Genomic DNA, 14248 nt, shown 5'->3' with positions numbered 1-14248 from the left:
CCTTTTTTATTACCATTAATTCTGCAGCATTGTGTGCCTCCCTATCACCCTTCCTTTTTTTGATAGAGGCGGATCTCGTAGCGGCTACCACAATAGCGTCCTTTATTAAAAAAAATACACATAACAACAAAAAATTCAAAGTATAACAAAAAGGATTATCCAAAACTATTACAAATATACATATAATACATAATAAAATAGAACATTCAAAATCTAACTGAAAGAAATATTAAAATCATTGCAAAAAAACATCTAAAACCTAATAAAATTATTGCACTTTTTTTATTTCTTCTTCTTCATTTGATTTTTTTCTTTTTCTTGTCTTTTTTTCTTTTTAGGATGGTGAAATAAGAAGAATTATGAGAAATTGAAACGAGAAAAAAAAATTTTAATTGTATAAAATTTATCAAAAAAATAATACCAAATTTTTTTAACTGTAATATAATTTTTTTTAATTGTGACACAAAAAATTTCAAAACTAATTAAAAGTTATTAGAAATAAATAGCATCCAAATTTCTTAACCGTTCCAATGAAATTTCTTAACAATTAAAAATTATTTGGCTTTGTTGTGATAAGTCCAAAAGGACGTGGATGTCCGTTTTTCCTATGAGAAATGAAGCTCCCAAACTAAAATGATAATAAATAGAGCTTTGAATATTTGACCTTATGTATTTATAAAAGGAGGTTAAGCCTCCGTCAATCTTACACACAACAACAACAAATGAATATTATTCTCTCTCCCTTTATACACATAGCAATAATAAAAGCAAATGATGTTCTCTCTCTCTTTACTTTTTATACTCTTTTCTATATATATATATATATATATATATATATATATATATATATATATATATATATTACAATATATAATATTATTATATATATATAAATTATTATTGAGCTAATTATTTTAATACTACAGTCTTCTATTTATACATCTTTATTTTATATATCTTTTATTTTACAACACGTTATCAGCACGAGACTCTGATCAAATTTTTAAGAAGACTCAAGTAACAATTTTTCATTATGTCGAAACTCTCTCATCTTGAATTCAATGCTCTTGATATATCTGGAAATAATTATTTATCATGGATACTAGATGCTGAAATCCATCTTGATTCAATGGATCTTGGAGATACCATTAAAGCTGAAAATAATGCATCCCAGAAGGATAAAGCTAAAGCCATGATTTTTCTTCGTCGTCATCTTGAGGAAGGATTGAAAAATGAATTTCTTACATTAAAATATCCTGCAGATCTTTGGAAAGACCTTGAAGAAAGGGATAATCATCAGAAAATGGTGATACTTCCTCAAGCCCGATATGAATGGACGCATTTGCGTTTACAAGATTTTAAATCTATAAATGAATATAATTCTGCAATGTTTCGAATGACCTCACAAATGAAATTGTGTGGGGAAAAAATAACTGATCATGATATGTTGGAGAAAACTTTTTCAACCTTCCATGCCTCGAATGTGCTTCTGCAGCAGCAGTATCGAGAGAAAAGGTTTAAAAAATATTCTGAGTTAATTTCTTGCCTTCTTGTTGCTGAACGCAACAATGAGTTGTTATTGAAAAATCATGAAGCGCGTCCATCTGGCGCTGCCCCATTTCCTAAAGTAAATGTGGCAAATTACCCCAAAAGAGGTAAATGGCAAGGTTTTAATAATAAGAAAAATTATGTTCAAAAGAGAGGATCTCACCAGAAGTGGGATAAAGAAAGGAATATCGGGCAGAATAAATCAACAGAGGATAAGTGTTTCCGTTGTGGTGGAAAGGGCCATTGGTCACGTACCTGTCGTACCCCAAGGCACCTAGTCGATCTTTACCAGGTATCTTTGAAAAAGGACGACAAAGGAAAGGAAACAAATTTTGTTTCAAATGATGCTGAGAACTCCACCACTCATTATGATATATCTGATTTCTTTGAGGATCCTAAAGGAAATATTGGTCATTTGATCAATGATGGAATAGTTTAATATGTGGAATTGTGAAGTATCTATGTAAATAAATAATGTAAAGAACTTATTGTTAAGTTTTATTTCTATGTATTTAAGTTTCAAATGTGATGTACATAAATAATGAAATATTAATGTTTATGAATTTTGAAATTATTAAATGTGTCAAATTTTAAAATAAAATTTTAGTATGACATTATTTTATGTACAGTGTTTCTTAGAAAAATAATTCTGATCAAGTATTCAATTTAACTGTGCATACTACTCATTTTATTATTATTTGTTTTTGAAGAGAATGGCAAGGATATGTAATGAAGATGTATGCCTTGCGGATAGTGCAAGTTCGCACACTATTCTCAAAAGTGATATATATTTTACCCATCTTGTGCCAAAAGAGGAATATGTTAATACTATTATTGGTTCAGGCAATGTGATAGAAGGCTCCGGAAGAGCTATAATTTTGTTTCCTGGAGGAACAAAATTTATAATAAATAATGCACTATTATCTACCAAGTCTCTGAGGAACTTGTTGAGTTTCAAAGATATTTGCCGAAATGGATATCATGTTGAGACGATGAATGAGAGAAATCATGAGTATTTATGTATCACAACTCATGATTCAAATAAGAAAGTTATATTAGAAAAATTACCCTCACTTTCATCTGGGTTGTATTATACCAAGATTAGTGCAATTGAATCACATGCCATTGTAAACCAGAAGTTTACTAGCTCAAATGAGTTCATAACTTGGCACGACCGATTGGGTCATCCGGGAACAACCATGATGAGGAGAATTATTGAAAACTCTCATGGACATTCACTAAAGAACCAGAAGATTCTTAAAACTAGTGAATTTTGTTGTGCTGCATGTTCTCAGGGAAAGTTAATTTTAAGGTCATCACCAGTAAAGATTGGATTTGAGTCCCCTGAATTCCTAGAAAGGATTCAAGGTGATATATGTGAACCTATTCATCCACCATGTGGATCTTTTAGATATTTTATGGTCATAATAGACGCATCTTCGAGATGGTCACATGTGTGCTTATTATCTTCTCGCAACCTGGCGTTTGCGAGATTATTGGCTCAAATTATTCGATTAAAAGCACAATTTCCAGAAAATCCAATCAAAGCAATTCGTCTTGATAATGCTGATGAATTTACTTCCCAAGCTTTTGATACTTATTGTATGGCTAATGGTATAAGTGTTGAACATCCAGTAGCTCATGTTCACACACAAAAAGGGTTAGCAGAATCACTTATTAAACGCCTCCAATTAATTGCTAGACCCTTACTTATGAGAACAAATCTCCCAACTTCGGTTTGGGGGCATGCTATTTTACATGCCGCAGCACTTATTTGTTTGAGGCCAACGAGTTACCATCAGTTCTCTCTTATGAAATTAGCTTTTGGCCAGCAGCCAAATGTTTCCCATTTAAGAATATTTGGGTGTGCGATATATGTTCTCATTGCACCACCTAATCGCATCAAAATGGGACCCCAAAGAAAATTGGGAATATATGTTGGATATGATTCTCCCTCTATAGTGAGGTATCTTGAGATACAAACTGGAGATGTATTTAAAGCCCGGTTTGCGGATTGTCATTTTGATGAATAAAAATTTCCAACATTAGGGGGAGAGAAGAAGCTTCCTGAAAAGGAACTTAATTGGAATGTGTCATCGTTGATGCATTTAGATCCTCGATCAGGGCAATGTGAACTAGAAGTTCAAAAGATTATACATTTGCAAAGAATAGCAAATGAATTGCCTGATGCATTTTCCGATACAAAGAGGATAACCAAATCTTATATATCAGCGAAAAATGCTCCAATTCGAATTGATGTCCCAGTAGGACAAGTAGCCACTGAAGCAAATTCACGCCAGAAGCGTGGCAGGCCTGTCGGTTCCAAAGACAAAAATCATTGAAAGAGAAAAGAGGTAAATAATATTCCTGTTGAAAAAGACATAGTAGAGACACCTGCAGTTGTCCAAAATTTTGATATAATGTTAACGCCAGAAGACATTCAGGTACCTGAAAATTGTGAAAATAACGAGATCTCGATAAATTATGTCTTTATAGGAGAGAAATGGGACCGAAATAAGACAATTGTCAATGAAATATTTGCATATAATGCGGCATTGAATATCATGCATGAAAATAAAGATCTTGAGCCAAGATCAGTCGAAGAATGTCGACTAAGGAATGATTGGCCAAAATGGAAAGAAGCCATGAAGGTTGAGTTAGACTCACTTGCAAAACGTGAAGTCTTTGGACCTGTAGTCCGTACACCAGAAGATGTAAAACCTGTTGGATACCGATGGGTATTTGTGAGAAAACGAAATGAGAAAAATGAAGTTGTGCGCTACAAAACTCGACTTATAGCACAAGGTTTTTCACAAAGGCCCGGTATAGATTACGAAGAAACGTATTCCCCTGTAGTGGATGCGATAACATTGCGTTATTTGGTCAGTTTATCTGCATATGCATTTAATGGATGTGGTAACAGCCTATTTATACGGCTCATTAGATCGGGATATCTATATGAACGTTCCTGAAGGACTGAAGATATCTAAACCATCCAATGAATATTCGCAAGGGTTATACTCAGTCAAATTGCAAAGATCTTTATATGGTCTAAAGCAATCTGGACGAATGTGGTATAATCGTCTTACTGAGTATCTGGCCAAAAATGGATTTAAGAATGATGATATCTACCCATGTGTTTTCATAAAGAAAACTACATCTGGGTTCATTATAATTGCTGTGTACGTTGATGATTTAAATATCATTGGGACTCCTGAAGAGATTCCAACAATTATAAAAATTCTAAAAGAAGAGTTTGAGATGAAAGATCTTGGAAGAACTAAATTTTGCCTCGGCCTGCAAATCGAGCATATAAAAAATGGGATCTTTATTCATCAAACAACAGACACAGAGAAGATTTTGAAGAGATTTTATATGGATAAGTCACATCCATTAAGTACCCCAATGATCGTAAGATCTTTGGATGTGAAAAAGGATCAATTCCGTCCTAAAGAAGAAAATGAAGATATCCTTGGTCCTGAAGTACCATATCTTAGTGCCATTAGAGCTTTAATGTATCTTGCTAATAATACGTGACCTGACATATCATTCGCGGTGAATTTACTAGCAAGGTATAGTTCCTCTCCAACCAGAAGACATTGGAGTGGAATCAAACAAATTTTTCGATATCTTCATGAAACGGTTGATATGGGATTGTTTTATCCCTATGGATCCAAGTCAAACCTAGTTGGCTATGCAGATGCCGGATACTTGTTTGATCCACATAAAGGGAGATCTCAAACAGGATACCTGTTCACGTATGGTAGTACAGCTATATCATGGAGGTCCACGAAACAGACGATAGCAGCAACCTCCTCTAATCATGCTGAAATCTTGGCAATTCATGAAGCTAGTTGCGAGTGTTTTTGGCTGAGGAGTCTGGTTCAATATATTCTGTCATCATGTGGACTGATTGATCATAAGATAGCTCCAACTGTCCTGTTTGAAGATAATACAGCATGCATTGCTCAACTTAAGGGTGGATACATCAAAGATGATAGAACAGAGCATATTTCTCCCAAATTCTTCTTCACTCATGATCTTTAAAATCAAGGGACATTGATGTCCAACAGATCCGTTCAAGTGACAATCTGGCAGATTTATTTACAAAGTCACTCCCAAAGTCCTCCTTTAAAAGATTGGTACATGAGATTGGGATGCGCCAATTTTTTGAGACATTAAATGATGTCGGCAAGAGGGGGAGACTGTACTCTTTTTCCCTTGGTCAAGGTTTTTTTTCCATTGGATTTTTCTTGACAAGGTTTTTAATGAGGTAGTCCCCATCACTAAAGGATTTTGTACTCTTTTTCCTTCACTAAAGTTTTTCCCACTGGATTTTCTTTAGTAAGGTTTTAATGAGGCATAATCTTAAAATGGGCATCCAAGGGGGAGTGTTGTGATAAGTCTAAAAGGACGTGGATGCCCATTTTTCCTATGAGAAATGAAGCTCCCAAGCCAAAATGATAATAAATGGAGCTTTGAATATTTGACCTTATGTATCTATAAAAGGAGGTTAAGCCTCCAACTGAATATTATTCTCTCTCCCTTTATACACATAGCAATAATAAAAGCAAATGCTATTCTCTCTCTTTTTACTTTTTATACTCCTTTCTATATATATATATTACAACATATAATATTATTATATATATATAAATTATTATTGAGCTAATTATTTTAATATTAGAGTCTTCTATTTATACATCTTTATTTTATATATCTTTTATTTTACAACAGACTTTTTATTCTTCTTATTTCTTCTTTTTTATTGTTTATAAAATTACATATTTTTTACAAAAAAATTTGCATTTATTGTCAAAAGGAATAAATAAAAAATAAAAACAAAGTTTATAAAATTATGAATAAAACTAAAAATACAAAAATATCTTTATTAATGTTATCTTTTTTTTTCCTCCTTATTATTCTTCTTTTTTGTTTTTTCAGGAAAAATTTTCTTATTATTTATAAAGTTATGTATTTTTTTAAAAAAGTTTTTGTGTTTATTGTTAAAAAAGATAAACTAAAAAATGAAATAAAAAATCGCTAAGTTATGTATAAAACTAAAAAAAAAATTGAAAAATACACAAATTTTGTTTAAAAGAATATAGAAATGCCTTTTTTAATGTAGTATTTTTTTAATTATTTTTTTAATTTTCTTTACATCTTTTTGTTATACAATTTTTCTATTTTCATCTTCTTGTTTTTTTAGAGATCGAGAATTACCAAAAAACAAAAAAAAAATAATAGGAATGATGATGTAAAAGAAGAGGAAAAAGGAAGAAAAGAAGATTTGAAGAGAGTAGTAGAAAAAAATTGGAACATATAAAAAAAATAAAAATAAAAAAACTACGTAATTAAAAAATTAGTTGAACTTAGCATTAAAACACTTGACTACTTGAGTCTCATTTAGTATTATTGTAAATTATATATATATATTTGAACAAAAGAGACCTTACTATCTTGACTCTTGACTAACCTCATAAGAACTATATTGCAATATTAACTATTTTAAAATTTAATTTTAATGTATTGATAATAAAAAATAATTTATATATTTAGTTTTTAGATGATTATTTATATAGTTAATATAAATATAATTATTTTAGTTCAGGTGGTATTTGGTCATTGATAACAAAATTAATACTAACTTTTAAAGTATAACAAAAATAAAATAAGAGTGAATTTAAAATTAGTGAGATTGATAATTCACTTAAAAAGTCTTTGCATCAAAATAAAATTTTAAAAGTATAAGAATTTGAATCTCTTTAAATTTTAAATTTTTATTAAAAAATAAAATATAATTTTTATTTTTAGATATTCTTTTATATATTTTTTTCTCATATTTATAAAATAAATAATAAAAAAAGATTAAATTATATTTTATTTTTTAAAATAAATTTTAAAATTTAAAATATCCAAACTCCAAATCTAACAAAAAGTAGAAACCAAGATTACTCTGTCCGGCATAAGAACCCACCGTTTCAAACATAGAATCGTTATTCTTGTATGTACTTTGTAGTTTGTAGTAGCAAAGCTTTCCCCAAACGAAACACACCAGAAACCATTTCTCTCTCTCTCTCTCTCTCTCTCTCTCTCTCTCTCTGTAAAATCTGAATGCATCTCACACACAAAGCCCTCAATTTCCCAAACCCTAACTACCATTCTCATGGACCTTCACATTCCTTCAATTCCAATCCCACCCCAAACCCTGGGTTGTTGACTCTACCGCTAAACCTTCTCTCTCCTCCAAAACGACGCCGTTCCGTGCTATTCGCCACCAACAACAGGGGTGCCGTACAAATCGCTGTCGCAAACAATCATCCTCTTTTCGTTCCTCCTTCACCATCCTACGATTACCGAACGTTTCGGAGTGCCAAAAACGTCGACGTTTCCACGCTTGGGAACCTCTGCGTTGATATAGTTCTCAATGTTCCCCAATTGCCCCCGCCTTCCTTTCACGAACGCAAGGCCTTCATGGACCGCTTGGCCTCTTCTCCACCCAACAAGGTTCTCTCTATCTCTATCTCTTACTACTGGAAAATTACATTTTAGTCCCTCAGAATATTTCTTCTTTACTTCAGTGGATTCTCATTTCATTTCTTATGTGTGTGTGTGCGTCTAGAGTCTCTGCTTTTCTGTATTAATGTTTTTTTCTTTTCAATCTTTCGATGCTTCAGGGACTAACCTGCATGTGATATTATTTTATTTTATTTTTTTAAAATCTGCTATGCCATGTAATTTTACTCCGTCGAAATTTTGGGTCTGTGTTGTGACACAAATTGTTATGCTCTATATGCATGGGAAACTTTTTTTATTTTAGAAAAAGGGGGGGGGGGGGAGTTTGTAGCTTTATGGTTAGGAAGGTACATGATTTTGTTATGTGAAAGAAATAGAGTTGCTGCTATTGAAATTTAGAAGAAAGTGAAATAATAAAAAGGAGAAGAAATTTTGAGGATAGAGCATTGGTTGGAACTAACAGCATGCCTCTTAGAACAAGTAAAGCAATAAAGTCTAAGACCTAATGTTGGAATAGTTAACTTGCAAACTTCTTGTTTTAGAGCAAAGCAAACATCAATTGTACAAAATAGAAGTGGGTTGCGACTGTGGCAAACCTTTTACCTGCAACGTGTAATATCTGAATTGTAGATTTTTTTACTCACAACTTCGAGAAGGAATTTACCTAACCATCATACCATGCCGAAATTGCTTAACTTGTTGCATTAGCTGCTGGTTTCCTTTCTGGTATTAAAATATCAGTAACTGTTTGCTGGCATATTCCACTTGTAATGTCAAGAATGCTAGAGTCAACATTGTGGGATTTACATAACCACTGCAACTTATTTGGATTTGCACAAGTAGCTGATCAATGAACCCCAAAAAGAGAAAGAGGGTTTTGTCTTGATTTTGATTTGAATTCCTTTATCTAGCCATCGTAGTACAAGAATATGCACATCTAATCCCGAAGACTCAAGTATCAATTAATAATCTGAATAAGGAATGCATAAGTTTCATTCCTGGAATTGGTTTTTGTCATTCATTAAACATATTTCCTATGTATTTTTGTGTAGAAATATTGGGAAGCTGGTGGGAACTGCAATATGGCAATAGCAGCTGCAAGGCTAGGACTTAGTTGTGTATCAATTGGTCATGTGGGTAATGAAATCTATGGGAAGTTTCTGTTAGATGTGCTTCATGATGAGGGCATTGGTATGGTTGAGATGAGTAATAGTACTGATGTTGTGAACTGCTCCAGTGCATCTATTGAAACACTTCTATGCTGGGTTCTTGTTGATCCGTTACAAAGACATGGTTTTTGCAGGTAAACTTTAATTACTTCTAATGCTTTTATTTATTCTTAAACATTCGTTTTCAAAGGGCCTAAGTCAACATCCTTTATCTATTAGTCGAGCAGATTTTAGCAAGGAACCTGCATTTCATTGGATGAGCACACTGAGGAGAGAAGTAAAACTAGCTATCAGAAATTCAAAGGTTTTGTTCTGTAATGGATATGGCTTTGATGAGCTCTCTCCTAGTTTACTGCTCTCAGCAGTGGACTATGCTGTTGATGTCGGCACATCGATATTCTTTGATCCTGGACCACGTGGAAAGAGTCTCTCCACTGGAACTGCAGAAGAACAAAGAGCTCTTGACCAGTTTCTCAGAATGAGTGATGTTCTTCTTCTAACTTCTGATGAGGTTTCAATTATAACTTTCCTCATATATAGAAAACATATATCCTTAATACTGTTATGATTGACTCTAGTTATTGCTTTTAGCTCGTGCTCTGCAGTTTTGGGTATGATGTGGTATAACATTATTTTCTTTGCTTTATAAATTGTGGGAACTCTACTTCTGCTTGTATATCTATCTTCTGAGCTATATCATGTTTTACACTTTTCTTTTGGATGCTGACAAAGACTCCATATTATCACTATCTTCAGTTTCTTATTCTGAAATAAAAAAAATTAATATTCGTATTATGTTAATCAGGAACTGCTTTACATTATGCAAATGTTCTACCAAATCCATTCCTTGTTAACACGGGCCTGCATTGTTTGTATATCTAATATCTTTTTCTTTTCCCTCCTATTTTTGGGTACATCTTGTGTATCACTACTTATATATTGATGGATTCCTTTGTTCCCTCATTGACAGCTCAATTTTCTGTTGTGCATGCCAAAGTGTCATTCTGTAATCTTAAAAAGCGTTGTCTAGTTTTGCCTTGTTATAGTTTACCTCATTCAAGTCTATTGCAATTTGCAATACTTGTATAATTATCAATTGCAACTTTGCAAGTTATTGTGATATCATTTTTGCATTGCATTCTAAATTGAAGATAATTTCAATAAGTGGATATCTCCTTGAGAACTTGTTTAATTATTTTTCAAACTTCTGTTTAAAAATATAATTTGCTAACGTCTCCACGTGATTGGTTTGCCCAACAGGCTGAGTCTTTAACTGGCCTAGGAGATCCAATATTAGCAGGACAGGAGTTTCTCAAAAGAGGGATCCGCACAAAATGGGTGATTATAAAAATGGGTTCTCATGGTTCAATTCTAATAACTGCATCAAATATAGCATGTGCTCCTGCATTCAAGGTATTAGCTTCTGATTTTGTGTTCAATTGTTTTGTTCAAATTCTAGCATTTTGGGAAATCTTGATTTCTTCCATCATTGCTATTTAGTTTGTTATTACACCTTTTGTTATCAAGTTATAATGTTTGTCAGTCTTGCATTTAAGTTTTGTGATAATTTGTTATTATTCTCCATCTTACTCTTGATTCAAACAGACTAGATTCGTAATTCTTATCAGGTGGATGTCATTGATACTGTTGGGTGCGGAGACAGTTTTGTTGCTGCTGTTGCATATGGTTATATACATAATATGCCGTTGGTTAATACATTAACAATTGCAAACGCAGTGGGTGCTGCAACAGCCATGGGGTGTGGTGCTGGTAGGAATGTAGCAAAACTGGAAAATGTGAAAGATTTATTAAAATCATCAAACATCAGCAAAGATACCAAATTCTGGACCAATGTACTTGGGAAGAATGCCATAACTCAGGAAATAACATGTTTGTCACACATGATGAACGGTAACGGCAATCCAAACCATCTCAACCATGTCCCATATGACAAGGTCGCCTCCGAGCTCTTACCTAAGCTTGAACATCCACAGATACCCGGTAATGTGGCGGCATGATAAATTCCAGATAATGTTACATCATACGTTATATACATCCTAGTGAAGTAATTCTTCTCCATCATCCATCTGAATCATATAGAGAGTAAATCTCCAAGTTACACTGCAATAACTAATCTAAATGCATTTGTTTGAGCAAAGTACATGGCCACGTGAGAGGTAGCTGCTCAGAAAGCATTTTAACTGAATTGTTACGATTCCTGTCACAAACAATATTTCTTTGGTGTCAAAGGCACCTATACTCCAAGCACTAGTGAGTCAGAGCTTTTTATTTTTCCCCTGATAGGTACCAATTTTTTGGCTTCATTTTTGTATGAATGCTTCTTAAGCAGTGATATGTTATTGTTTATATTGATAGTTTATCGATGGTAGAGGGCAGTAGCATTTATCCTCTGATCATAGTTTGTTTTTGTATCACTCACTATTAGATTTTGAGTGGGGATTATGGACACTGGTTTATCATGTTCCCTGCTTCCAATCAAAATTTAGCAATTGACTTTGATCTCTAGAAAGAAAAATATCAAAATGGGCAAAGCTAATCCCTCAAAATCGAATTCCAAATACACTCTCATGAGTAAAACCTAAAGTTTTCAATTCTACGAGGTTTCGTTAGATAACAAGTATAAAGTAACAACAGAAATTATTAATGTTAGATACAAAGAAATTAAGAAATATGAGTAGAAGAATTTCACTTTTCGCAGTGTCAAATAAGGAGGACAAAAGTGATAAATTAGCGTTGTGAATAACACACTGCTAACTTGCGATTACTCAGAAGTCAGAACTTTGTTCGCCCTTGACTGTCTCCAGAAAGTGTAACCAACCGTCTTCTGTTAAGAAATTAACTAGGGTTGAAGCTAACTCTAACCAACTAGGGGTGAAGCTAATTTTAACTAACTAGTTAAAAAATAGGTTTTTTACAAATAAATAAATAAATAAATCCTCTAATACTTTAATTTTTCGAATTTTAAAATTAGAAATAAAAAAAGAGTTGATTTAGTTAGCTTATAGACTTATTCTGTAGTTGGTTTTTTATACTTTTTCTTTTGCATATGACATTAGTTTCTAATAAATTAAAATTGATTGACTAATCTTTAAGTTCTTTAATATAGCATAGTGGTTTCTAATAAAATAAAGAGATAATAGTCTCTAACATCTTTTAGAAAAGGACAACTTGGTTCTTAATTTTTCGAATAAAAATAGGCATTAAATAGTCAACTTGTATCAGATTCAAAATTAGTTTTATTTTATAAAAAAGTGAATTTAGCTAATGAAAAAGTATAGGAACCAACAGATGTCCTAAGAATTTAAGTGCCCTTCTAATATTTGAGGGTCTATGCTAGGGTTTGTGTGCCAACTAGGGTGAGAGTTTTTAATTTGTGAGTGTGTCTAGGGATCTAAGAGTGAGAGATCAATCTACTAATCCTAAACACACCTGTGAAATTTTGAATGGTGTCAGAGGAGATTTGAAGGACTCATAATCCCAACATTTTTTTATCAAATGAGGAGGAATTGGTAAGTTTAGGAAAGGAGGACGTGAGAGTAGAAATTGAGAATTGTTTCCGGAGTCTAGTAGGGAGGCTGACGGCGGATAAGGGTTTTAGTTCGGGGACAATGGAAGGGGCTTTCAACGCCATATGGAATCAACTGGAGGATTTTGGGTTAAGGCTCATGGAGATAATATTTTCCAGTTCTTTTTCAATAAGGAGACGGATATGCTTAGAGCTGAAAGCGGTTCATTTAATACCCTATCATACAGAACTTTACGCTTAAGCCGTAAAATAGAGGCGGTATGGTAGTACGACCTCTAAAAACAAGATATATACATAATAATATTGGAAGGAATACCGTATACGAGGAGTCTTGAGAAATGGATAAAGCAAAATCGCAAAATAAAAAGCGCAACACTCAAAAAACGAGATTACTTGCATGCGAAGAAATCTAAAGTTCACTAACAAAATTTGTACAAAAGATAAGAGTAGAGGATCAAGGGTATAAAATAACAAGCTCCTAACTCAGCCTGTGAAGTTAAGGCTGGCCGGAGGATAATTACATACATATATACACAGTCCGAAGTCCAAAAATACATACATATGATCCTGTTTCTCCATAAACCTCTAAGAGGTACAAAAGTAAAGCAGTAATATACACAAGAGGAGAGTCTAATACATATACATATCAAAATATCAGAAATAAGCCCCAAAATGAAACCATTTCGCAGTAGAACTCCAGACGCCTAGCGAGGTGCCTTTTGACCTACATCTGAAAAACACAACATAGTATGGGGTGAGAACTGGAGGTTCTCAGCATGGTAAAGGTAACACGCATATAAGGTATAAGGTCCTGGGAATGCCAGAGACAATCCTGGAACGCCGACACTCAGATATAAAGCTTAAAAAGCTAAACTAAAACCATAAATGGGTAGTCTCCTAAGGGTTCTTAAGCCTAACTAAACTTATCTTCTAAACTTTTCCACCTTTCTCCCGTTCCTCCATCTTCGATGAATTCGCATAGACAAACAAGCAAACAAAACAAACACAAGTAATTCACAAGTATACAGCTAACATCTATAGCAAATAGCAGATTATAATCACGTAGGCAATCCCAAATAATCACAAGCAAGCAATTCAAATAATATGTATATGATGTATGCCTGTCCTATGGCTGATGAGTCTCATCTGTCGGTTACTTAGCCATCCCGACATGTCCTAGTAGCTAACCGTGGACAGAACACCACAATACGGGACAGATATTACTCGTCCACCCATGCCGATGTTTCACCAAAACCGGGGTAGGCATTACTCGTCCACCTAAGTAGGTGCCACATCCATAACCCGGATAGGGATTACTCGTCTATGCACAGGCTAGGACTCGAATAGGAATTACTCGTCTATTTTTGGATAGGAATTTCTCATCTACCCTCGACATTACACGTCGAATAGGAATTACTCGTCTATACTCACAAACATAGCTCGGATAGGAATTACTCGTCTATCCTAA

At 33.5% G+C, this 14248-nt stretch overlaps 1 protein-coding gene across 3 annotated transcripts; it reads left to right on the top strand.

Moving 5' to 3' along the window:
- The first annotated feature begins 7488 nt into the window (after nucleotides 1-7488).
- On the top strand, nucleotides 7489-11650 carry LOC112737770 (uncharacterized). Of its 3 annotated transcripts, none has more exons than XM_025787857.3 (5): nucleotides 7489-8055; nucleotides 9117-9367; nucleotides 9453-9744; nucleotides 10494-10646; nucleotides 10862-11650. In XM_025787857.3, exons 1-5 carry the CDS (start codon nucleotides 7663-7665, stop codon nucleotides 11249-11251), a joined length of 1479 nt encoding a protein of 492 aa, XP_025643642.1. In that variant the 5' UTR covers nucleotides 7489-7662; the 3' UTR covers nucleotides 11252-11650. The 3 variants fall into 3 exon arrangements, with proteins under 3 accessions (XP_025643642.1, XP_025643659.1, XP_025643651.1); XM_025787874.3 differs by having other exon boundaries at nucleotides 7509-8055; nucleotides 10971-11650; XM_025787866.3 differs by having other exon boundaries at nucleotides 7509-8055; nucleotides 10839-11650.
- Nucleotides 11651-14248: the final 2598 nt, after the last annotated feature.

The sequence above is a fragment of the Arachis hypogaea genome, chromosome 2 (genome assembly GCF_003086295.3).
Source record: "Arachis hypogaea cultivar Tifrunner chromosome 2, arahy.Tifrunner.gnm2.J5K5, whole genome shotgun sequence".
NCBI classification, from domain to species: domain Eukaryota; kingdom Viridiplantae; phylum Streptophyta; class Magnoliopsida; order Fabales; family Fabaceae; genus Arachis; species Arachis hypogaea.
This window is presented reverse-complemented; position numbering and strand designations above follow the sequence as displayed.